Source organism: Streptopelia decaocto (assembly GCF_964273445.1).
Source record: "Streptopelia decaocto genome assembly, chromosome: 7".
Lineage (NCBI taxonomy): Eukaryota > Metazoa > Chordata > Aves > Columbiformes > Columbidae > Streptopelia > Streptopelia decaocto.
Window position 1 is genome coordinate 24,319,013 of NC_138661.1, and position 25,840 is coordinate 24,344,852.

The following is a 25,840-nucleotide window of genomic DNA, read 5'->3' on the forward strand; positions in this document are numbered from 1 at the left end:
CAAACCACCCTTCCCCCGTGGCTTTAATGATGCCAAATCAATCCCTATATGAATAGCTAAATAGACTTCAGCACAAAAGCAGCCTTAGAGTCAAATTTCAGTTTGCCACAAGCAGTATCGTACAGGGTTCAGGAGTTCAGGCACAACATGGTGTGAGTGAACCTACATTGCTTTCTAGCCTAACTCTGGTCTGGAAAGAGTTAACTGTTTTCACTCAACTTGGAGGCTAAGCCACAAAACCCTGTTCTGGACTCCGTTGAACTCCCAGAATTGGAAGCAGAGGATGCCCTGGCCACACAGTCAGACACGCCAGAGCCGGCTCCTGTGACTTTACTCCCGCAGGTGCCAGCTCCGAGAGGTTCAGCTGCCTGGACGCAGAGCAGCAGGAACAGGGGCAGCCGGTGAGCCCAGCCCCATGCTGCTGCACTTCAGAGGGACTGCGGCCACATCAGGCTTTTAAGGTTGTTTCACAGGATTCACACAAGCAGGCTAGAACGCATTATCAATCTGTGCTTCCACTAAAGCTGGTGTCACTAGTGTGGATTGGCACGTGGGTAAGGGGATATATGCCCTCCCCAAACTACCACATGAAGAACAGCAGCTTTCCAGTGGTCCCTTTCTAACTCCAAGAGTAGGTGTCACCCACCCAGCAGTGGATCAGGATCCTCAGAGCCTACAGCCTCTACGCCTATGTCAGGGAGGTCCAGACTACACAAGTCTGCCTCTCTTCCCCGTGGTAACTGATGTGCTCTAGCAGAAAGACACTCAACCACAGAAACTACAGATCCATCGAAGAACAGAATGGGGTTTAACATCTAATCTACATACTTAACAACACTGGCTGACATCAACTTGCCCCTCAAAAAATGAGAGACCCTTAGTGCAAAGGAAGACGCACTTGAGTGACATGGTACAATTCATCACCAGCTGCTATGATGATGTGACTTGGAAGCAAGCTGAACGCTGGCATCTTGGGTCAAGCATACAGGACTTGCACAGACCACCGCCAGCTGCTGTTCCTTGTGGCTAAACTGAGAGGACCATGTCTGCCAGGCACAGCAATGCAGAGAGTTACATGCAATGCTTCTCCTTCCTTCCCCCTCCTCCCCTCCCTGCCTCTCCCAGAGGGACCCAAGGGAAACAAAGCTTTAAAGTCAATCCATAAGAATGTGTTTAATTGCCACTGAATTCCCTGTGGTTCACCTTGAATGGACAAGGATTGGGGAGGGAGTGAGGGGAGGAAAAGCAGCACATGTGAGAAGCTGAACACTGCTCATAGAGTGCTGAACAGATCAATAGGCTGAGCACAACACAGATTGAGCATGCAGGGCAGGGGACCCACAAACCAGACAAACCTGTGCTACCCACCATCTTCAGAAAGTCTCCTGAGTGGAGACTGTGCTACAGCTCTACATTAACTCCATCCTTCCCCTACAAAACCCAGCCAGCCTAGTCATGATCACACAAGAGCTTCCCCTCCCCAACACTGCAGAATGACCTGGAGGACAAGAAGAGCAACACCCTCCACCCTGGGGTTCCTTTGGGAAAGGAAACAGTCTGGCAAAGCCAGTTTTTAGTTATTTGTCAAATTTGCAAGTGCTAGAAGTAATACCCTAGCATGAGGGTGTTGACTAGAACCACTCTTCTCTCTGAACTGCCCTCTTGGTCACTGCCCATTCTGACTCTTTTCCAAAGTCTGTAAAAATATACCTTCGGAAAGTCAGGGAGGGCAAGCATGTAGTTAGCCTAGGAGATTCTTTGTCTTACCTTCTTTTAGCATCCCCACTTTGAGGCATTTCATGAAGCGACAGGCCTGACAGGACTTGCGCCTCCGTTTTGTGATCTCACATTCATTGGTGGCCGGGCAGCTGTATTCAATATTCCCTGCAATCAAACACAGAGATGGTCACTCAGGAACCACATTCTCCCCACTGATCCAGGGACAAGCTCTAGTGCCCAGATATTCCCACCACCATCAGTCTGTATATGCTGTATGTTTGCTCACTCATTTACACACATACATACTCTGAGACCACAACTGGCTGATGTGACTGACTCTCTTAGAGAGCCTGAACTACTTATTAGAACACATTTCAGAAGAAAAAAAAAAGCAATACTGTTCTAAATATTGAGAGAAACCTGTCCAGCCAAGGGGCTGAACGCAATGCTGGGCTTTCAGGTACTATGTGCCCTCCAGGGACGTCATCATCCTTTCTGCTGCATCCCTTATAACCTGGCCTGTTCCCTGAAGTCCAGGGCTGAGAATGGGAGCAGTTTCAGACATTAGCAGCACTCCCCTTGCTGCCAGTCTTGCTTCACGTCTGTGGGATGGATGTCACCTGTCCTTTCTTGCCTTGCTTGGGGGACAAGGGAGCTCACTGATGGCGTTTCCTCCTTTCCTTCCTCCTGCCAGCTGGGATACTGGATTGAGAAAGATGGATAAGATGTCCTGTAAAATGAACACAGGCTCTCTATGCAAATCCTTCCAGTTCTACTTTATTAGTCCTTGTGCACCTGCCTCTCATCCCTCTGCACAGAGCATCAGCATTTCTTTCCCCATTCCCTTTCATTTATGATGGCCTCACAACACCACCTCTGAGACAAAACAGGGAAAGAAGTATCCCAAATTTATTTCAGGTCACACTGTATTTTATCATAAGCCAAAAATGTAACTGAAACATGGATGCAAGGGTCTGATATGAAGATCTAAGTGAAATTATGCTGGATCACAGTGTAATGCAACACTTATTTAATCCCAGAAGACAACAAACAGAAATGGCTGTCTCCATCCTGCCATTCACTTCAGAGGTGATGTTTCTGAAGAGGGTTATTCAATGTTTGCTGCGGAGAAGGACTGGAAATCTAAGCTTGACAGTGATGCATTGACAATGACAATACATTTAAGGCAATCTAGCTACTGGGTAAATCAGCCAGCTCTGAAAAAGATTTTTAAGCTCTATAGTCAGTTAAGATGAATTTAAAAGTTGGTTTAGTGGTTTAGAGCAGGAAATTGAGATTCAAGAGCTCAATCAGAACTGTAAGGAGGAGTGTAGGTAAGCGCCGAGAGAACACACAGTATGGATTTCATATACTATCAGATTAAGAAGCAGCACTTACAGTTTAGTGGCACTAGGTCAGGACTTGATTTTTGTTCCTACTTCTGTAATGGATTTCTGTGTTCTTGTGCAAGATCCTTCCTCTAAATAAAGACCAACAATCTGATACACACCAGTCTCTGGAAGTGCTGATTAGACCTTGGGGCTAACTAAGCAGTTGGAAAGCCCATTCATTGGGAATCTGAGTGGAAAGACAGAACACAGATTCAAAAGGAAGAAAGCACCATTTTATTTATTTCACTATACTTGGCCCATGCTGGGTGAAGCCCTGGGAGCACACAACCCCCAAAGCCCAAAGGTGATCTGCCTGCTAGTTGTAAAAATTTACCTCTTGTTTTGTCACAAGACTTGCAACTTGTCCCTAAGCTCCAGCCTAGCCACTCCATTCCTCACCAATGCTCATCTGCCCCTAAAATGCAGTTTGTCTGCAGAAGCAGAGTGTGCTGCACAAGTTCAGACTGTATTTTGTCATTGCGCAGCACCTGAATTTCAATAGCCAGCAATGTATCAAGGTTCTCAGAGAGCTGGAAATTGAGATTCAGGCTTGATCTCAAGGTAGTAAACAAATTCCGGCTCTAGACACGGGGCTCCAGCATATTACAGACCCATGAGCACAGAGGCCCTGACCTTATGATCGGATACTTGCTGTACCCCACACAGGAAGGAACAGAGCAGGAACAAACCTGGGATAAAACTCAAACAGAGTCTCACTTTGAAAGGTTTTGCCTTAGTGTCAATGCCCGCCTTTCTCACCAAAGCCAGGACCAGAGTTCTGGAGAGATGTAAGATTTCATGTTTTGTGGTCCCAAGGCCAAAAATTTGCACCCTTACACAGAGACAGTCCACCAAGCCCACTGAGCCCTTATAGCAACCAGAGGCAGTGATAGCCCTCATCTGGCAGCTCAAGGTCCCTCTAAACTCTGTCAAGCAGATCCCCCAGCTTCCCCATGCCTGCAGTCCATGGACCCCTTGACAAGAAGAAGTATTGGAAACGGGCACTGGGCAAGCACCTTTTCCTGGATGGCAAAGCAGTGGCCACCATGTAGTGCAGCGGCTGTGTGGTTTGTTGGTAAGCAGAAATGAAAAAATACACTCAGAACTGGTGGGACGTCCTGGTTCAGTGGGCTTATTGCCTTCACACTGAATACATGCTCACATGCCCCTGCCACACACTGAGCCCAGCCTAAAGGAAAAGTGCACCAGCAGCTGTATCGTACTGCCCACCTCTACAGGTGCCAATACTAGAGGTAAGGCCCACTGCACCCTCTTCACAAGAGACAATGCTGCCAAAGTAAATGGTGTTTAAATCAGGTCCCAAAACATGCCCTGTGCTGCAGGGATTGAGAGCTACAGCTGGGGGCAATACCAGCCATTATTGCAGGAAACAGGGACATCACCAGGGAAGGCACAATCACCATTACCCAAGCAAAAACTGTCATTTCCAAAACTTTAACAAAGTTCCCTGATTTTTTTTTTTTATTTTATTTTTTTTGTGTGTGTGTGTCTCAATTTCTTTTATGGGTCCTGGGGCTGGCTGCCAGCACAGTGAGCTGCTCACAGCTCCCTGTAATTTCTCTAAGTGCCCTGTGATAGAGTGATGAGATTAACTCATCAGAATTCCAGCAGCCTCCCAGTGGCTGGCGGTCACACCACCAGCCTGGCTGCTGGCGCGGGGGGCTCAGAGGGAGCTTCCCCGTCACTGCAGCGGCTGAGGTTGCTGCAAGGCCCTGCAGAAGAGTGTCAGCACACAAGGGTGCATCTGGACGAGTCTGTATGCAAGTATAAAATTTGAGCCAAGCCTCTGTGTGTTGTGAAATGTAGATTATGTGACTCAGAAGGAAAGGGCAGAAAATGGGATAATCTAATTGACAAGGTCTCACTTTGAACTGTTGCTAGTTACAAAAGATTTCCTTGGCTTAGACTATATTTACATTCAATCTGAAAAAATTGCTAGGACCTCACTGATGCCATGGCACAAGATTTACCTAAAAAATGGCTTCAGAAAATCAAGTGGTGGGTGATCAGCTCAGAGTTTGGATTTGTTCTAAGCCATCATATATGGCCTTGGAGGGCAAATCACTTCCTCTCTATGTCCTGTTCGCTTGTCTGCAAATTGAAACAAGCACCAAATCTACCTTCTGGGGACATCATGAGTCTTGATTCATTAAGGTCTAACTGCACTTTAAAGCCTTTATATGGGAGATGCTTAGAAACAGCCAAGGACTATTAAGGTGATAGATCATGTTTTTTATGCTGGAGAACTGCAAAATTACCCTATTTTCTGTAAAATTAGATCTTTGACTGTTAAACAGTTTGGAACAGTATTTCCAGTGCACACAACAAGAACACCTGAAAACTGCACACCAGAGCTTAGTCATTCAAGAGACCCCATAGTCACCATACCTCTCTGGAAGGGGAGGGACTGGGAAGAGGGAAACGTCTTCCTGAGCTTGGGGAGCACAGTAGTGTCCAACCCAGCTCCTGCTTAAGTTTTTTACAGGCCTCCTCAGCAGACTTGAGCTCAGAATAAGTGCAGCACTGAGAGCACAACCCGCTTCCTGATGACTGATCCTGCCTTTCTACAAAGAAACTCAGAAAACATTAGGTAGAAATAGGCAAGAAAGTCCTTAAAGCTAAAACATTTTCAGCTTCTGACTTCTGAGGAAAACCCCTCATCTCTCATATTTTTCTGGTTTCTTCTTCATCACCACTTTTCACCATTCTTTCCCTCTCCTCTCCCTTCCTTGCATACTCTGTCCTGCTCTGCACTGCTGCACACAGACGTCTCATCTCTTTGGGTGACTCACACAGAAGACCAGATGACTGCAGCATCTCCTGAGTTTCAGGGAAAAACCCAGATTCTGACATATCTGCTGTTAATTTCCAAATTCCATTCATTCAAGGTATGCCTTTCACCCTAGTGATCTGATACAGCATGCTGCAGCTGTGATCAAAGGTGTGGTGCCACTCTCTGCTGGTCCCCTGGGGCTCGGGGGCTGAGAGCAGGAATTCCCAGGGAAATCTATCTTACAGGCACCTCAACTCATGCATTTATTTCTTTTTATCCCAATTTTTTATAACAATTCTTACACTGCCCCCTTGTTTTGTTGCTGTTATTGGTTGGTTGTGGGTTTTTTGTTTTGTTCTTTGTTTTACAAGAACTGCTTGCAAAATGCCAAAGCTTTAGGAAGGCCCTATCAGGCAGTCAGTATAATGCCTCCATGGTACAGCTATTCTGCGTGACTGGGACAGTCTGCAGGAGAAAGCAACCTGACTTTTCAATAAGCCACTAGCTCTGATGACACTTTGATTTCAGTACCCACAAGCTTTTGTCCAGAACCCTTTTTATCTCTGATTCCGAAGGTAAAAAGATCATTTGGGTGTCTCAGTGTAAAGGGACCTGAAAATTGTAGAAAGGCCCTTAGTGAGTGCAGTGCCAGACCAGCAGTTCCCCTGCCCTCAGCCGGCATCAGTCTGACCTCCTGCACCAGGACGGGGAACACTGATAATACGCATGGAGAGGATTCTCTGTTATCTTCTGCGCAAATTAGCCCTTCTAAGTGAGGCATCACAGCCCGAGTCCTGGTGTAAGGAGAGGTACTTTGCGAAAATCAGATGAAAATCTCTCCAAGGATCTGCATGAGGTAAGAGGGGTTAATTTTTAAGCCACAGTTTTCAAAGAAAGAGATTAAAATATTGGACCTCTAAATCTCTATTTAGGCACTTGAATAAGTGACCTGATTTTCAGCAGGGCTGTCCAGGGACATGACCCTGTTCTAGGTGCCTCAGTATATACAAGCATCAGTAGAGGCTCCTATTTTTGGAAACAAATAAACAAAAACCACAAAACAAACCAACTAACCCCCAAAACCCACTAAAAAAAACCCAAACCAACCCAACAACACAAGCAAAAAACTCCATCAAAAGCTCACCACCCTAGCACATGTGCTTATCATTTGCAGGAAAACGAGACTTTGGAAAAGCAGGTGAGATAAACTCTACTGTTTGGATTAACCAAAATTTTATTTAATGCAGTTTACACATTAAGAAAAGCAGAAATGTGAGGATCAAGGCTTCAGGATTCTTGAGTCTATGAGAGGAAAAGCACATAGCTGTATGTTAACACCAGCACTGTTGACCTCCTCCGGGTGGCACTCCTGCTCCCTGAGAGAGGACATGGACATTGCACACAATCTCACATCAGCCTCCTGCTCACACAACACACTGGAGACGGGCCCTGGGGCTACCTACTGGCAGCAAGTTTGTCTGTAGGGTTTCTGACACAGAAATACTGCACAGAAGTTCCACAGAAAAGATCTTTCCACACAGTTCTCTGTACAGACGCACTGAGGCTAAAAGAAAACACAAGACTAATGGAGCTGAGTTGCACCAGAGCTGGTTTTCTGAATCCAAGTGCTGGAGCTGTGGATAGCAAAGAGTGTGCAGGCACTAGATCTGGGGAACATTGCACCTTCCCTGGCTATTCTTCAAAAGTTTTTGGAAAGGTCAGAACATCCCAGTCTTTGGCTCTGAATTCCCACCTGTAAAGCAGTGGGCCCACTTCTGAGAAGGACAGAAGGACAGGACAGTACCTGGCTGCCATGGCTGCTACTGTAGGGCCATAAAACCTCCTTTCTGCATCTCACAGGCCCTTTGCTGATCCCGTGGATAGTAATGCTCTTCTGCTCAGGAAAATGAGCAAACTCTCTGAACTGCTCCTCCGGACTTCCTAGGAGCTACTCTCACTGTCATGACAACCAGGAAGCTCTGGAAGACTACAGATTTTGTTACAAGCCTGTTACAAATCCCTACAAGTCTCCTGAGCTGCATTATCCACATTTTAAGCCCCTTATTGGTGTAAGGGCATCCCAGCACAGCAGTTGTATTGCTACACTCACTGAGTTTGAAGCCTGCAAGACTCAAGCAGGGAATCCACAGATGCAGGCAATTTGCCTGATCCGTAACCTGCCTAGTCAGAAGATGACAGTAAATGCGTCTCCTCTCTCCAGCTCTCCAATAACCAGTTTTCCCCAATGTCACTCCTGGCAAGTCTTCTTGTAACCCCTTACGAGTTCCAAGCACACGATGAGATGATTCACAAGGATCAGAGAGGGAAAACTTCAGTCAGATTTATTTTGCTGAGCTTTAAGCTTTTACTTTTTATTAATGGGTCATTTTAGAAATAGCCTTAATTTTCACTACTTGAAGATGAAAAATAGATGAAGGGTAGTCATAGTCATGAATATGTTGAATAATAAAAGGCTCATATGGTTACACAGTACTATTATTAGTTAATATTCAGAATAGGCAAAACTACCCACCAGTTGTAACGACCGATGAACAAAAGATAATGACAATATATTTGACTGATATGTAATGCTCTATCTACTGAACAAACTATTAAAAGAAGGAATAGAGTAGAATTAGATTAAGAATTTGTATCCCATAAGAAATCCAGTATTTGCCTTTGTCCTAAATTTGGATGAAAGGATTAGTTAGGATTTCCATGGACTAAAAATTCTAAAAGTTCTAAACATCCAAAACACTCTACCTTTCATGTAACTGACCCATTCCATTACACTCAACTAATATGAAATCCTTGGTTTCAAATCAGATCTCTCTTAAACACTGGTAGCAGCACACTTCAACATGCCCAAAACTCAGATTCTCTCCTACCTTTGCTAGATTGCACCTTCCACAATATTCACAAAATCAGGTGATGCCCATGGCACATGTTTTTATGAAGGACACTTGCATCATGGAGGTAAATGCAGACTGCCACCAGAATATAATGGGGACCCAAAGCACAGTTCCCACAAGGCAATATAACAATAGAGAAATAGGATTAAAATTTTGTCAGCCAGCCTAGCTGACTGAAAATGCTTCAAGTCTGTTCAGAACTTCTGACTCTGCCTCAAAGCACGGGAAGTCCAGCCCTGGGATTCAAAACAGCACATTCAGAGAGAAAAGTCTGTAGCCCAGTGGTGTGTGCTGTCATTTCATCTCAGATTTCCACCTTTCCATCTCAAGCATTGCCAGTGCTGCAAAGTGGAAACGACACACAGGTTTCCAGGCCTTGATTCTTCTCTTAGGCCATGTAACACAATATGAGAGAGGTCACAGGTGTGACCTCCCCCATAATCTGTGGGACAGGTTAGGATGTGTTGTGTCTATCTGGCTTAGTTCAGCAAAACCAACCACTCCAGTTCAGCATGAAATGAATCAATGGTTTGGATTTTCCTGACTTCTTTTTTTCTCCTATCATCAAAATTTTCCCTGGGAAAATCTGACCTGGCAAAAATTCTGATTTCGTTTGAAAAAATCCTACTGATAGAAAACTCCCAAATAGCTATAGTAGTGACCTCAGAGATAACCAGCCATGTCCATGCTGGCTTTCAGTTTATCTTCTCCCCATCACTTGAAAAGCAACAGCTCTCATGCTGTCCAGGACAGCCTGGCCTCACCTGGCTAAGGGGGAAAGTGACTTGCGGAGCTGCCAGGCTCAAAGAAGATTCACAGCTTGGATGCCTGTTCTTCTCACTGCTGTGGCAGCAGCAGGTGGGGTGGAGAGGCTATTACAAGATCTTCCTACCCTAAGACATGCAGGTTTTACATGAGTTAATGCAGTTACAAAAACAATAGGCAGACAGGGGTCATTTGTAGCAGGAGAGGGAGGTAGTTGGAGAGGGAACTTAGCATGAAGCTCTGCTTCATAATCGGGGGTATCTAGAAAGGGCTGCAGGAATGTAATAATCCAAGACAGATTTAGAGCCATTTTATAGCAGCATGCACACCTATTACTTAATAAAGTTACCAAAGGTAGGGCCACCAGATTAAGTACTCTCATAACAGTCCCTATTTTTTCGTCTTTCAATACCCAAGCAGAGAGAAGTGAAGTGGCTGGTGCAAGACCACAAAAATCTGATGATGAATTTACCTACTGCATCTCCTGAGTACCTGGAAAATCCTGGGGTCATAGCTCCATCTTTGTGAGTAAAGCATTGAGACAACACCATTCCCAGGTACCAGAATCATGGCAAGTCTTTTGATACTAGCAGGGAATGTGATTGTACAACATACACATCTGCATGCTTTCTGCACACTCTTTATCCATGTTAGGCAGCCTGGATGAATGTTTTCCCACTTATTGAGTTATATACTTAACGCATCTACTGAATGTAACAGAGTTGCAGTATGAACGCCTTTTGGAGATGCTTTTGCCACTCACTGTCTCTTTTGCATGATCTTTAGACTCCTTTCCCCTGCAATATCCAGGGCTGTGCTTGGGTATCCCATGCACCCAGCAGAGCCTTGGGGAATGATGCATTTTCTTGACTCAACCAAACTCCACAGCCCTATTTGCTGCCCACTCCCTTGGGTTCAGCCTTCAGCTCCATAGCTAAAATTGCTCACCCCTGGGTGGAGCACTCTCAACTCTCCTGCTCTTGGGAATAAAAGCATTTTGGTACCTCAGTTGCCAGCCCAAGCTGATGACAGGGTGAGAGACTTCTCTGCTTACTCTTTTCCCCCATCTGTTACATGTTAACAAGCAATCAATTAGGGAACCACAGGGAGAATATGGCTGTTCTGGGCAGTGGGGGTTGGAAAGAAGTGCTTTCCTTTCTTGGGATTAAGTGAGCTGACACATCACTCAGGCTGATGCAGGCCATAGTTACTGCTGTCCTGCATCATCATCTTTTTATTTTCTCTGAAAATGCTCTAAAAGTTCTTAGGTCTTTTTCTCTCTTTTCACATTAGGCCTCTCTTCTGCTCTGCCAGGGAGATGCTCCAGTATCACTCCCATGAGGGGTTAGTTTTTCAGTCTCTTCCTGTCTAAGGAGCCCCTACAGCTCTGCTTCAGATTACTACCCTGTCCCTCCTTTAACACCTGAATGTGATAAAAAGAAACACTGGGAATGGGTCCAAGTGCTGGAGCAGGGACAGAGTCAGTGCTGACAGTCAGAAGTCCAAGTAAAAGTTCACATTCAATCACAGGAGATTCAGCAACGGTAAATCACAGAAACCCTGCCAAGGAACAGGCCAGTGCTCTAGAGATGGTCACACTTTCCACAGAGCATAATAAAAGAGGAAGAGTCAGTGGGGCAATACAGAGTGACTACTTCCACAGGTGGATAATGTTAAGGACAGACAACTAGAATCTACAAAATTAAGCCAGAAATAGTGAACTCTGCAGAAAACACAGACTGAACTGCACCCTGTACTGCTCTGTCCGCTCCAGAGTTGAAACATCCTCAGTGACAGAGTGTAATAGGCCCATTCAATGAACAAAACCAAAATGAGTGCTCCCCCTACACGTGCATTTTTTTTTATTCCATGGGAGACAAGGAAGTACTGGTGTGGTGGATTGACCCGACCAGCAGTCAAGTACACACACACATGACTGGGTAAATGCAATGAGCTTTTCACTGGAAGGTGAATGATCCTGTCTTTTTTCCAGTTAGAGAGCACAGCAAATAAAGGGAGTATCTGTACGTCCAGGCATGTTGCTCACATGGGGTCTGATTGTGTAAGTATATCCAAGCATCCATGGTTATTGGAGTTTGGCTGGATGCACTCCTGCTTTTGGCTGCACTGCTGTACCTGTATGTGTGCATGTGCAGTGTACCTCTGGCAGTCAGGACACAGCCGCACACCTCATACGTGAACTGTACATGCAGGAGCAATGCACTGCAATTCATCTACACATACATGCACTGAAGTTTTCAAATCACCTGAGGAATTTCTTATCCTCAGTAAGATTGACAAAAACTGGGTATCTCTACCTCCTTCAGTGCCTAATTTTTTTATCATCAAAGAAGTTGCATCCTAATGAAAAGGGCTGGTGGAGCTGGAAAAGGAGGAACACAGGACTGACTGTCATCCAAGTGCCCTGTTGAGCCTTGTGGTGAGGTCTGTATGGAGTCCATGGCCACAAATTAAGACTGGTAGGACAAAGTAAGAACCTCTCCCACTTCTGTAATGCTGGAGCTTTCATCTCAAGGTGCAGACATCTTTAAAGAGATGCCTTCGCTAGACAGGGGCATCCACTCATCAAATGGGCCTTAAAACCACCTTTAAAATGTAAAGCATTTCCTTTCCAGGCTTCATGACACCAGCAGCCACATCATCAGGGTATCAGTGCCACTTGCAGAGGCAGGAAGATTCGCTAGGCCAGATGCCCAGATCTGGTAGCCAGCCAGGCTAGGAACTTGGCAAAGGTTCCTACTGCCACAGAGCCTAACTTCATGTTCAGGTTGATTTGGAAGGACCAGAGTTGCGCAGGAGGAGAGAGGCGGCATACAAAAGAATGGAGGGTTAGGTGCGTTACACCACCCTCCCTTGCCCCCTTTTACATAACATGGCAACACCGCCGTCTCAGTAATGTCTAGGGCCGTCTCCCTTTTTTGCTATGGAGTGACTATCTCAGTTTCCCTCCCTTCCCACCATACCTTGAATAGTCCTCTTGAAGAAGGCTTTGCATGCCTCACAGGAAGCCACGCCGTAGTGATACCCAGAAGCAATGTCCCCGCACACCAGGCACAGCCGCTTGGGGATTGCATTGAGCATGTACTCGCACTTGGTGGGCGAATCCTCCATGATGGCGCTGGCGCAGTCTTCGTAACGCTTACGGCAGGACCCGTTGCCAATCCCCGTGCCATTGAACATGGGTGGCGAGTCTAGGCCATTGGGGTGGCCACCCATGGCGATGCCGTAGCCACCGCTAGCGTCGGAGGAGCCACTCGGGCTGTGGTGGCTGATGGCATCGATGCCAGAAGATGGGCTGGAGGGCTCGGTCTTGATGAAGGACCCACAGCTGGAGGAGAGGTGCCGCTCCTCCGTGGCCATTCTGCCGAGCAGCCTGCAGGGAGAGAGCAAAGGCACTCAGCGGCCTCCTGGCCAAATCCAGCTCCAGGTTGGTCAAATGACAGCCCTCCTTTTCCCACCTCAGTCTAACTCCAGTTGGCTTAGGCAGTTCAAACCCCACCCCCCCCGCCCAGGTACTTCTCCTTCAGGAATATCAGTACAACTCACTAAGAACAGCCTGCCTACTCCCTACAAACTCGCGCTAGAATAAAGGCTATTTGTGTAGATGACAATTTTGGGCTTTTCAAAGGCTGCAGTGCTGGGAAGGGGTATCAGTGCTGATGAGGCACAATCTGCCTAGAGCACAATCTAACCCTGGGACAGCAGAAGAAATGAGTCTGTCTGTGGCAGACCAGGTAAAAAAGATGTTTGGTTAGTTCAGGATGTGCTTCCCTGGTTCTAACTAAAAAGTTCACTAGCAGACCCTGCAGGAAGGGCTTGCCCAGATTGGATTTTCATTTGTAATACAGAAGTCTTTGATTAATTTTCATGCATCCCCACTTCACTATCACCACAAAAAGGGGAGCTTAGAAACTGAAGGGAAATAATCTGATCAAAAGTTTCCTCCAGCTTATCTTAGTCTTTCTTCATTTTACTACTATAAGACTTTTGCACGGTGATACTTCTCTCAAATTCCCACTTCTTAGAGAGAGGTTTATGCTCTTAAGTATATGGAAAGGACTGCTTCTTTTCCAAATTTGCAAGCTCTTCTTATTTGTTGTAGTTACAGACAGTCTTACTCCTATATAAATGTTCAGTATTTTTTTTAGAGCACTGCTAATTTTTATTATATCTTATGGCAATGAGTTCCAGGGATTACTTGTGCACTGTATGAACAAACAAAAAACCTCATTTCTATTTGCCCATACTGTAAATGCAGCCTTTCAGGCTCCCTGAACATGTCCTGACTCTCCTTCTCAAGAAACATGCTTTCGCCATGTTCTCCTCATTCAGCTCTTCATTATCTACATAATTGTTCGTCACGCAGAAGTTTTTGCAGACCTCTTATCTGCTTCATCATCCATCTCTGAACTTCCTCTAGTCTTGCTATTTCTGTTCAGTCTAGAACAGAGTTCAATGAGCCAGCTCTTCAGTAGCATGAAACTGGCACAGCTCCATCATTTCTCCAGCTGAAGGTCTGGACACTAGTCAAGACAAAGGCACGTCATCAATTACCTACTGACGTTATCATATTTTCAATGTTATTTTCAGCCTATCTACTATATAACTCCTTACGCTGTTTGCTTTTTTCTCTTTAAATTAAAATCTAAATTGTTACAATTTCTTCAACAGAGAATATCAGCAAGTTACTTACTGCAATCCTCAGATCTTTTCCTGAGTTGCTATAGTTAATTTAGAATCCATTAAGGTCTATGAAAAATCAAATTAATGCCTTATGGTGTGCAATGTTTTGCAATAGTCAACAGTGCTGTCCATGCACCCAGCTTCATTAGGATCCTTTGGAGTTCTTCAGTCTTCTTTGGTAATTTGATGTCATCCATAGACTCTCATTGTTCATCCACTTGCCAGATCGTTAACACATGGATGAAACACCACAACACTGATCTTTGTGGGTGATTCGTGTTAACGTTTATCATGCTGAAAACTGACTTCTCTTTCTTTTCTGCATAGGATATGTCTAGCATTTTCTGTCTCAGACACTTTTTAATTGATAATAGTATTAACCTGACAGGTTAAATTTTCCCTTCAGCTAGATAATTTGTCAAAGGCTCTTAAGAAAACCTAAATATATGCATTTTCCTGATGATATGTCCAAAGAATTCTGACAGACTGGGGATGCTTGACTACTTGGAAGTTTTGCTAGTTTAAAGTTACCATACCATGGTCATGTGGGTAATTTCTATTTCAGTTTCAGCCTATTTACCTGGTATTTGTGGCAACTCCTTCTGCCAAACGGTCAAACCTGTCAGGGGACAGGACAAAATATTCTGTGATACCACAAGGCTGGAGTGCACATGTATATATATCACATCTGTGTGTTTGTTAATATGAATGTACATGTTTGTGATGCATCAACTTCGCAGTATTGCATCCTTATGGTCTCATTTGACCTGAGTACCTCCTAATTTTCCCTTCTCTGTTTCATCCTCAATGTTTGACCTCATCTGCTATCTCTGGGATCGATCTGCCAAGTTTGTTATTTGGCAAGACTGTTGACCTTGAGAGTATGGGCAGGCATCTCACGTTCCTCGGCTGCTTTGCCTGGTGTTACCTGAGAGGAATCCAGAGTTTGGTCCCTCTCAGAGACAGCATGATGAGTTGATGAATGCTCATGCTTTGCCCAGGGGGTCACAGTGGACTAGAGGCCACGGAGCTGTTACAGGAAGAATTGCTGCAGGTGCATTCATCTTTCATCCCACAGGGCACCTAGACAGTTTGTAGATCTCCTGGTGTAGTGCCAGCTGCCTGTGTGGAGGAAGATGAAGCTTTGCTAGCTGAGACCAGATCTCAGCATCTCACAGCAAGGCTGGAAGTTGCTGTCCTGGCCAGACTCTGGAACCTTTCCGTACCTGAGAAGTGTTTGTAGTAAGAATTTGAAGATCATTTGGCACAACAACATGAGATTAGGGTCAAAATGGAAAGCAAAGCCACCAAAAACACTGTTCTGCACTGAGGAACTACACAGTAAAAGGAGTTAGAGTTGTAATGTTAGGGGCAGACAGAGGACAACACTATGAAAAGGCACGACAAGGAGGTGACCTGTACTGTCAGATTCAGTCAGTGGAATTCAAATGCCAGCTTCTGTCTCTTAAAAGCCCAAAATTCACAGAGGACCTCAAGAGGACCCACTGAGGGACTTCCCTCCACTGAAAAAAAATTTTAAAAAGAGGGGAGATAGTCTTCTCCTAGGACCAACTTACTTCTCAACTCACAACCTGAATTAAGGAGCCTTCACCCCCGAGGCAGGCAAACAGTGACTAATGGCGAATTAAGGATGGAAACAAACCCTACATCCCTACAGCTGAGGATGCTCCTGCTCCCTTCCGGGAGACAGTAATACATCGTGAGCTCTGGTTAGGTGCGAACATAGGCTTTAGAGGCAAAAGTCCTTAACGTCAAGACAGACCAAAGACCATAGCTCAGATGACTACAGCCATTCCAGAACTTGTGTTTTTCTTTTCTGGTCTCTGAACAACTTGCGTGGTTGATTATTGCTGGGCAGCACACACTGAGTTAAGCCTCACCAGCGCTGGCTTTCTGCAGGTCTCATGGAGATCCCATGGTGACTTTTAAACAGACTCAGAGTGTCCCCTGGCAATGAAATACAACAACTTGAACTTCAAGAAGAATAGCTAAATGTTTTTTGCAAAGAGTTGAAAGTGATGAACAGCCATTTTGCTCAGCTCTAGTTACCTTAATAGGAATGTAAAAGGAGAGAGACTTGATCCAACTCTCCTCCGTGCTGGCACAGGAAACTCCGTTACTATTTCTGTGCCCAAGTAACAGGCTTAGAGGTTCTAAACATTTCGTTCTTTTCACCTTTCCTCATCATAGGTCATTCTCTCTAATCCCTTTAGCATCTTTGTGGCCCTTCTCTGGATTTGTTCCAACTTGCCTGGGTCTCTCTTGTAGCAAGGTTTCCCAAATTGCACAGAGTGATACCACAGCACTGCAGGAGAGAGTCACTCTGAAAAAGCACACAGCCGGGCAAGCATATGGACCAACGGAGCAGTAGTTTTACCAGACATCAGGCTGCACATCAGCTCATATATTTGATAGCTACTGTCTCACTGGGATCTCTCTGAACATAAGCTGCTTTTGCCACCATGCTCTGCACAACATGAAATTTGGAGGTTCTCCTTGTTCCAAAGTAGATTCAATATCATCTTTAAACCACAAGCTGCTAATTGCCACATGGTTTACCAAAGGTTGTTAATAATGCTTATTTTTTCAGCCTGGCTCCTCTTTTTTCCTACTCTCTTTTTTTTTTTTTTTTTTACTAGTATCTTTCAATTGTTTCAGCTGTAAATGCAAGAACTGTTCCTTTTACATTTTGCTCCAGGTCACTAACAAATGTTTAAAACCAAAACACTGCCCTGTTGGACACCACCTCTGAAGAAGGATAAAGACTGTCTCTAACCCTCTGTTTACACTCTGTCAGCTAATCCATGATTCATTTCACAGGATTTGTATCAAAACCAATTTGATCTAATTTCCCTAATAAGATCTTGCACAGCTTTGTGTCAAAAGCCCATGCATGGTCCAGAGACAGTCTATCCACTGCATTCCTTTTTCCCCACTAATTACCTAATTGTATCAAGAAAGGTTATTGTCTGCTGTACTCCTGTTTCATAAACCCACTACTGTTTATCACTAGCAATGTTGTTAGCCTTTACATGCCTATAACTGCCCTCAAACAAGCGTGCCCCGATCTCAGTGATTCTGGATGTAAATATGCAGGTTTAGACCAAGCTGAGATTGCACTTCAGGTTTTCGTCCATCAGTGTTATCTCCCTTGGGCAGTGACGTTGGGTTAGTGTTACAAGTTCCTCCAATTCTTCTCTAGCCTTTAATCTTTTGCTGTTTCTCTGTAATGGCTAGACTACTTCCGAGTTTAATGGCTCTCTTGAGAACAACAGCAATAATAAGAGAGGGGAAGACTGCTAGATGGACAGGACGAGAAAGGGACAAAAGATTAGTGTTATAAAATCAAGGCAGTAAATACTGCCCCCATTTATTTTTTTTTTTAACTTGCAGGATTGCAAGTTTAGGATCCATGCAGATAAGGTTATTTTACTGCATAGTATTTGAGGTTATTTTTGCCAGACATAATAATTTGAAGCTATGTTCACCTCTTTACCTCCCTTCTGGATATGAAGATTACAGGAATTCAGACTTCACCTTACTCAAGAGGAAATACACCTGCTTAACAAGACAGCCAGAATAATATCTGGCTTTGTAATAGAAGGTAACTTTTGTCCATCAGAAGAATTCTCTATCGGCTAAAGGCATCCAAAATTCTGTAACTTAATCCTATCTGAGTGCTGAGGCAAACCCAAGTATTTGACCCTCTACCTTCTCCATGCAGCACTCCCTATTTCAAACTGGATCAAGGGAAGTTGAGAGGAAACACTGCTGAGCTTCTCTAGTGGCTGATCCTCATTACGTGACCTTCAATAGGAAAGGGTAGGACAGCTCATCACTATACTTCAGTTTCCTGGAGGAAGGTGGGGAACTGACATCAGAAGTTCTGTCATGGAGGCCACTCTGTTCACCAGTATTTTCTGATAAAATCACAGACTCACCAACCCCAATATGTTGGAGACTTCCGACAGCAAGACTGATGTTGTCCATAAAACGAATGCTGAAATATAGCTGTAGGACTAATGTTGGCTGGGGGAAGTGGGGAGCAAGAGTACACTCAGGCCCTCCTCAAGCAAAACCTCTATTCTGGGCACAAGAAAAAATGTAAAAGGTCAGAAATAGGTTTTTCTGAGTGGTTCTTACAGCTAGATGTAGACTCCAGACAGAAAGAAATCTCAATTTTTTTAAAGTCCTCTAAGATCTACCATAAAACTGAAAACCCCTGCAGGTGAGATGCCTGTAGAGCTTGTAACTTCCAGGTGTATTATAGCTGTGCTTGTGGAATGGCGCTTTAGTCCTGAAGACCATGAATAGGGAGTACTTGCAGTAGATTCAAGCTTTACTAACAAAACCTGAGAAGACTGCCACTATAAACCTGCTCATCTCAGGCCTCAGCTTGTGCCATCAGCACACTTTGTTTGCACCGACATTTTTAAGCCAACCGTGAAAGACCAAAGCAGCTTTAATCTGCAGAAACACCAATGATTTAAACAGAGATAAAACATCCAATGTCTTCTCCAGTACAGGCCTATTTTTGCTATCAGTATTTGTTAGCCCAGATGACATAAACATGCACTGCATGTGTAAATCAGATGTGCATTTCATGCCATTATGCCACTTGGGCAACACAGACTTCGTGTCCTTTCTGGGCCACGTGAGAGAGCTTTGCAACCCACAGTTGCTGACAAACAAGCCAAATTTTGTCACGTGGTTTGTTTAGATACAGGAGACAGAAATAAATAATGCTTTCCCAGTGGCAGGCTAGACGTGACAGCTGCAATAACAGCCAGCATAATTTTAGGTCACATATGCAAAGAGTTAATGCCATGGAGCTGAGCTGCTGACACCTGTTGGGTGACCTGCTCTTACCATGGGGGGCACACACAAGCTCCCATGCCCACCGCTCTGCTTCTAGGATGCCCACCATGGTGCTAGGGAGGCAAGGGGTCAGCACACCCACTGTTCGCTCCTGCTTTGCTCCTCAACGTGGACTTCAAATGAGAGCAACATAATCTAGAGACTCCTCATCTTTACTGACAGCTCTTCTCCACACAACAGTCCAAGAATAATGGGACCTGCCAATATGCCACTTTACTCTGGTACAGTGGATAATTGTGGATAACTCAGCCATACCAGCCACAGGCCAGGAAGCTGTCCTGGGCTCATTCTATTGTATAGGAACACATAGTGTTCCCAGGGCAAACTTCATTTCTCTCAGTAGGTAAGCAAAAATTTGACTAGGACATTGGTGATAGGCATGATCATAAATATAAATCACCAAATTACCAGTGCACAGGCTTTAGAGGCTTTTTGTTTAAATCACAGAATTTTGCAGTGCTATAAAGGACAAGAGAGTCAGAACCTCAGATCAATCTAGGTATTCTTCTGTGGAGTGCAGATATAATTTCTAAGACTTCTGTCATGTTTGCTAGTGGCATCTCCCTTTGGTTTGCATGGATTATGCTTTTATTCCGTAGAATAGGGCAAGCCCTAGAAAGCTTGTTTGGAAGACACTTACCTGCAATATGCCCACACAAATACTACATACTTGTCTTTAGAACAAACATAAACTTAGCAAAAGGCTGATGAGCTTGCTCTCTTATTTGGATTGGAAAGCAATGTGTGACTTCTACTCCATAGCATGAATACCAACCTGTAGTTCACAAACCTGGACTACCAGGTTGTAATAATGTCCAACTGTCAGCACTTTATTCTTAAAGAGCTACACCACCCTAATTCCAATTACAATATTTTCCTGTTGCTTTTGGCTTTGCTGGGCCTGGCTTATTTTGTAAAAATGCATCACACTTGGCCTGCCTTTCACCCTTTCTCTGAAGAGAGGTATAGATTTTTTTTATATGCTTTATAATTCGACAGTGGGTCAGGTGAAGAACTTTTGAGTCAGGAGGCTGAAGAAGCTAAAAAGGAAATATACAAGGAAGCCAGCAAAGTCCCGCAGCTTCCCAGCTGCAAGAGCCTATCTAGAGAACTGTCTCCAGGTGTCAGTTCCCCTGGTATTCCTGAAGACAAGTGGGTTGTATGAGACCTATTGAAGTATGTCACTGGATGAAACCAGTTCTGCCATATAGACTGGACAAGCACATTCCTTGCACAGCAGGGGAAATGGAGGCTCAAGCTGGGCTCTTCTGCAAGCTAAGGAGAAGGAGACAGCAAGTGCTCATGTTCTGGCTCTTACACAAACAGTATTCACTTGTCTAATGCCCAGGAGACATTTTATCCCTTTGACCCATTGCATAACCAGAGCCCTGTTACATATTGGTAGATCTTCTCTAGCCCAAGTTAGCTCACGCTGATGAAAGCTGCCGCAGCAAACTGGCTGGCGGCTGCTTAATAAATAAAAAAGGCTTCTCATGGGCAGAAGACATTATGGATTTCCTACTAGCCTTCATCTCTCTCCTCATTCTTGTAATTTCTCTTCACCCCTAGGACAACACTCTTGTTAGTAAATGGTAAGAGGTATTACACAGACAAAGTGACAATTAATCTGGAGGTGTGACATATCAGTTCACTCTCTTATTAACACATCGCCTTCTGAAGGTACCTTGCCCTCTGGTATACTAATTGCACTCCCTCCAGAGTGAATTGCTTTAGCACTTGAGCTAATGCTTCCTGCTTATACTTACTGTTGATACCACAGCAAAACAAGGACCAGGATTAAATTGCTGTTCACTATTTATCCAAGTTCTACCACCATCCTTTTTCCCCCCATGTCATCATTCTGTGCTTCATCCTTCCAGGCTGTGTGTACCTTCTTCTCCCACTATTTCTACATCTGGAACACTGCTCACACTAGTTCAACGATTTTGCCTGCATACAGCAAAGCTGCAACACAATCCCTGTTGAAATGCTCAACTAGACCTTCATTTCTTCTTGAACGTCTTTATGCTCTATCTAGGGCACTTATAATCTATATCTCTCTTAGGACCTTCAGTGTCCTTCAGATACTTGTGAATGAGATCCACACAACAACATATTCAGTAAAGCACACTTCAAACACTTGTACGTCAGAATTTTGCTTCCACCTTTTCAGCCAGGCAAGGAAAAGAAAACCTCCAGCACTGCCATTCACATCAGATATATTTTTGCATCCCAGCCTGATCCCTTGTCTCATCTCTCAGAGACTTTTCATTTCCCTCAGTACCCTTCTTAGCGTTTCTGAGAGGAAATTGCCACCAATGCAAATTCTTCAGGCTGTACTTCCTTGCATTTCAAGATATCCATTGAAAGCACCCCTCCCTTCAACCTTGCCCACAATTCATGATGAACGATGGCAGGGAAAAAGCGAGACCCAGAGATATTGCTTAATTCCTATGAGTGTTAGGGGAAGGAGTTAGGATAGGAGATATCTAAAAAGCAAGGACATCATTCTAGAAACAAATGTGAGAAGAGACTTAAGAATTAACATTTCTTTATGAATATTAGTTTATTGAAAGAGGACCCTAGGTTTATTCAGACAAAAAATTTGAACTTGTGTGTTCTCCACTCTGGATGCTTTTAGGAATTTTTTGATTTTGACATGTTGGGTTTCTTTTTTTTGATGGTTTCTGTTTCTTACACTTCAAAACTTACAGATGCAGTGGGAGTCTGCCTCTTTCTCTCACCCTTGCCAAGACAATCCAGACAGAATAGATGGGCTTTGCCTAGTTCCACCTGTAGCTCTTGGAGAAATCTATAATTAAGTGCCTCATCATTAGAAATATTACGTGAAACCAGACAGATCCTGACAAACTGACAGAAATTAGTTCCACATAAATTACAGCGTGGAAAATAACAATGGGCAATTAGTTCTTTTCAGTTTGAAATCTTTTTTATCCCTGACTCTCCAGAAAGCATTTCTAAAATTATATAGTATCAAAGCAAGATAACAGCATGAGAGAAAACACTAGATCTGACATAGAAGAGATGTCCCAGAAACATGGGAAAAGCGTGGAAGTGGGAATGAGTTGTGCTCTTGGTGGGGATGAAGGCACAAGAGAACTGCACGGGGTCTGGGACAGACGAGAAATCTGTGCTACACTGTGAGGCTGAGATACAGCCCTGGAGCAAGCAGAGAAAAGGAGTACGTGACAGGTGTACCTGTAGACGAGGCTCCTCTTAAGCACCATAGGTTTGAGAAGAATGGGTGATACATAGAAACACCCTGTTTCCTTCTGCACACCTTAGACTGCTGTAATATACAGGATTATCTTTGGCTACCTATTTAAGATAACCTCAAGGTTCAGATTTGCTGAGTCTTTAAAACCCCACCTTCTGTAGGTATTTAGCAGATCTCTTACCACACACTGCATATATTAAGTAGCCAGTTGTAGCTGACCCAAATTCCAGCTTCAAACTCTTATGACTCGTTCTAAATCCACTTCATTCATCCAGCTTCCAGACTGTTTGTCCCCATTTCCTTTGACCAACAAAGCAGCTTCCAGTCCACTCAAGCTCAGTCCTATCCGAGGCCCCGCAGTGTCCTGCTTTCTTTCTTGCCTGAACCAATACATGAGGAGAAGACCAGGACCAACAAACCACTCTTTTGATTGAAAACTTTAACAGAACGAGCACATCATTTTCCCCAACACTCTGTGTAACTTGCACATTCATTTCTCTAGAAAAGCCAACAAACAAACAAAAAAACAACAAAAAACCACCCTGAACAAATTCTAAAGCAAAGTACTTTTAAATTTCCTCAATTTTCCTTCCAAATTGGCATAAATGTTTGAAAATTTAACTAAACGTGATTACCAAAAAAAAGTCATTCAAAAATATTCCTTTCTGTCATGGTGAACAGATTATCTCCTCATCCTAGGAAGTTTTCACTTTTCCCTGTTATTATTTTAGGGCATGAAATAAAAACAAACAACCAAACAACAAGCTTGCAAGATCTGCAACCTCAGTTTCACTCCCTGTTCCCCATTTCAGCATCCCTACTGAAAGACAAGCAGAAGCCAACAGAGAGACACAGCAAAGCAGAGTGACAGGCAGTCAGGCAACAACAAAGAAGCTATACAACTGCTTCTATACTTTTGTATAGCACCTTTCTCAGATAGGCTTAAATTTTATATAACTTTATTCTGTAGGATATCTATGTATAGCAGGTATGCATACACATAATGCATTTATTGTGCAAATACATACAAACTCCTTCCTCACACACACCCTCCCAAATCTCTCCTTTCCTCATTATATGTATGCACCTAGATACCATTCCAGCAACTTCACTACAGAAGCCAAACTATGACTTCATATTTCCAGATCATCACCGTGAGTGTTCAGACCTTTATAGCAAACATAATCCACTAACGCAAAAACAAACAATCAAAAAAATACTGCCTAATCGAGTTACATCATTGGCAGTCTGCACGTTCAGTCACAATCCGGTGTTCAGCGAAGCAACGAGAAGAAGACCTCACATGATTTTGCATACGTCTGCACTCTGTCTGATCTCGTATTTAAGAACTGTTTGTTCTTTGTCCAGAGGTCTGGGACCCTTCACAGATGCTACTAGGAAGGGTCAAAGAAGAGACCCAAAAAGAAGCAAGTTTCAGCAACCACTGGTCCAGTGTGACCCAGTCCAGCCCACCCTACCAGCATGTCCTCCCGACTGTGCTTGTTCCCTTTGCCCTTGGAATGCTATCACTTATTATCACGCTGACTTCTCCAGATGGGGCATTTTGGCTATTGATCTGATAAATAAACAGCCTGCTCGCTCGATCAAAATGTTATTTTGCATTTCAATTACTGTTCACTAATGCAACCTTCATCCCGCCAAGAGCGCTGCTGGCAATGACACTCGACCTGGCACAGGCGTTTGCAAGCAAATTCTGCAGCGCCTGCTGCAAGCACCTAACGGGATTACCAACCTCCATTAGATGCATAGAAAGAGGATGGACAGACAGGACTGGGCTGAAGGGGAACAGACATGTGCAGAACGGAAGGTGTGAGCAACCTGGAAAAGGGGTAGGGATAGGCAGAAGCACAAATCCATTTACAATGCAGCTTTGCCAAATATTTTGACAGTGGGAGGTCTTGGAAACTAAAGACATTCACTCCAGTGGACAACCCCGCCAGCTCACAGCAGACAGACTGAGCTCACTGTGTGTGAGCCATGCAAGAGTTCAGAGCAATGGGAAATGGAAATCAATGTCTGGTAACAAGCCAGCAATGAGCACTGCAAACCCATCAGGGCAAACAGGGTCATTTCTAATGCAAGTTCGGTAGCCTAGCTCCAGCGGGGTTCAGTAGGCTCCAGAGCTGGATGCAGGGTGTTGTGTGTAAACCTGCAGGGAGGTTTACCTTCTTAGTCCTTGCTCAATTCTTCAGTATAGCAGGAAATTCAACTGCCTTTGGAGAATTTGGTGATGGTACAGCAAGAAAGGGGCATCCAGAGGGACTGGTAAGAGGTGGATCTTTGGCAGGTGTTGGTCTCTACCGATTCAGCACTCTGCTTACATCAGGGAATCCTTTGCAAAATCACCAAACTGGTTTCACTCAAACTCTGTCTACAATGGGAAACATAGCACAAATAGCAAGTCCGTGAGTGGCCACGAGCGCGAGATCAGGTGTGACTATATGGTTATGAGACAGCTTCTAGTCCCGAGTTCTTCTGGTCACATGATGTACTTCACCAGCTGGCTGGCTTTGCACCAGACTCCTACTGCATGATGCAGAATGCACCCTGGCCCCTTTTCCTTTTCCTACCTAAATGCCTAATTGAAATGTAACATGTATCACAAAACGACACAACTGTTTACCAACGGATGCAAATGGTGGTCAGTGCTTTCACCACCTCCTGTATAGTGTGTCTGAGGGAGGGTGTTGGATTTGGTTACCAAGTGACAAGGTAATAGAAATAGTCAAGTCAATAGTCCTTATTTCAGTTTCCAGAGATCTTTGGACAAAAATCTTTTGACAGACCTGGACAAATTTCTCCCATTTCATTACCAGACAGCAGCCAGACTGAAACTGCCAGTCATTCATGAGTTAAAAATAAACAACCCCATATAACACCCCGACATTATATAAATGAAATGCTAAGTATAACACACTGAATGAGATCAATGTGATGCATAAAGACAGGATCTATAACTTCACACACTCACACTTCATCTGTGTGCCCAGCTTCCCAGTTTCCTCTGCCCTTGGCAAACTGAGCCTGTGTCCCACACCCATCTCCCTCTGGCCAGGTCTATGCTGGAGACCTTGCTCTCCCAGCTCTGTCGCTGTGCTCATCCTTTCTTTGAGCCCGCTCTTGGGAGCAGAGTTTCTGGGAACCATTGTACACCTACATCACATCTCCCCAGCCACTAGGTATCCGTGCCCCAAATGCACTCTAAGGACCCTTATACATGTTAGGACTCCTAGCCACTGGCTCTGTGCTTATGACGTGGGACAGCAAAGTGTAGTGCACTGAGCCCTTAAAATGCTGCCAAAATGTCTCAAAGTCTAACTCCAGCCTCAACATTGATCTCATGGACTTCAGTAAGTCATCACAGCTCTCCAAGACACTGCTTCCTCAACTGAAAAAC

At 44.4% G+C, this 25,840-nt stretch overlaps 1 protein-coding gene and 1 long non-coding RNA gene across 8 annotated transcripts in view; one reads left to right on the plus strand and one right to left on the minus strand.

The window, feature by feature from the left end:
* Positions 1-25,840, plus strand: part of LOC309442178 — an 83,273-nt gene that overhangs the window by 29,838 nt on the left and 27,595 nt on the right. The window lies entirely within an intron of this gene.
* ESRRB (estrogen related receptor beta) overlaps positions 1-25,840 on the minus strand; it is a 132,083-nt gene that overhangs the window by 29,758 nt on the left and 76,485 nt on the right. For 6 of the 7 annotated variants that reach the window (XM_082057786.1, XM_082057788.1, XM_082057787.1 and 3 more), the window contains 2 exons: positions 12,566-12,975; positions 1,768-1,884 (listed from right to left, as the gene is read on the minus strand). In XM_082057786.1, the coding sequence (XP_081913912.1) occupies positions 1,768-1,884; positions 12,566-12,975 (527 nt within the window). Of the gene's footprint in view, positions 1-1,767; positions 1,885-3,117; positions 3,267-12,565; positions 12,976-25,840 lie in introns of those variants that run through there. The other variant, XM_082057790.1, reaches the window with a different exon arrangement.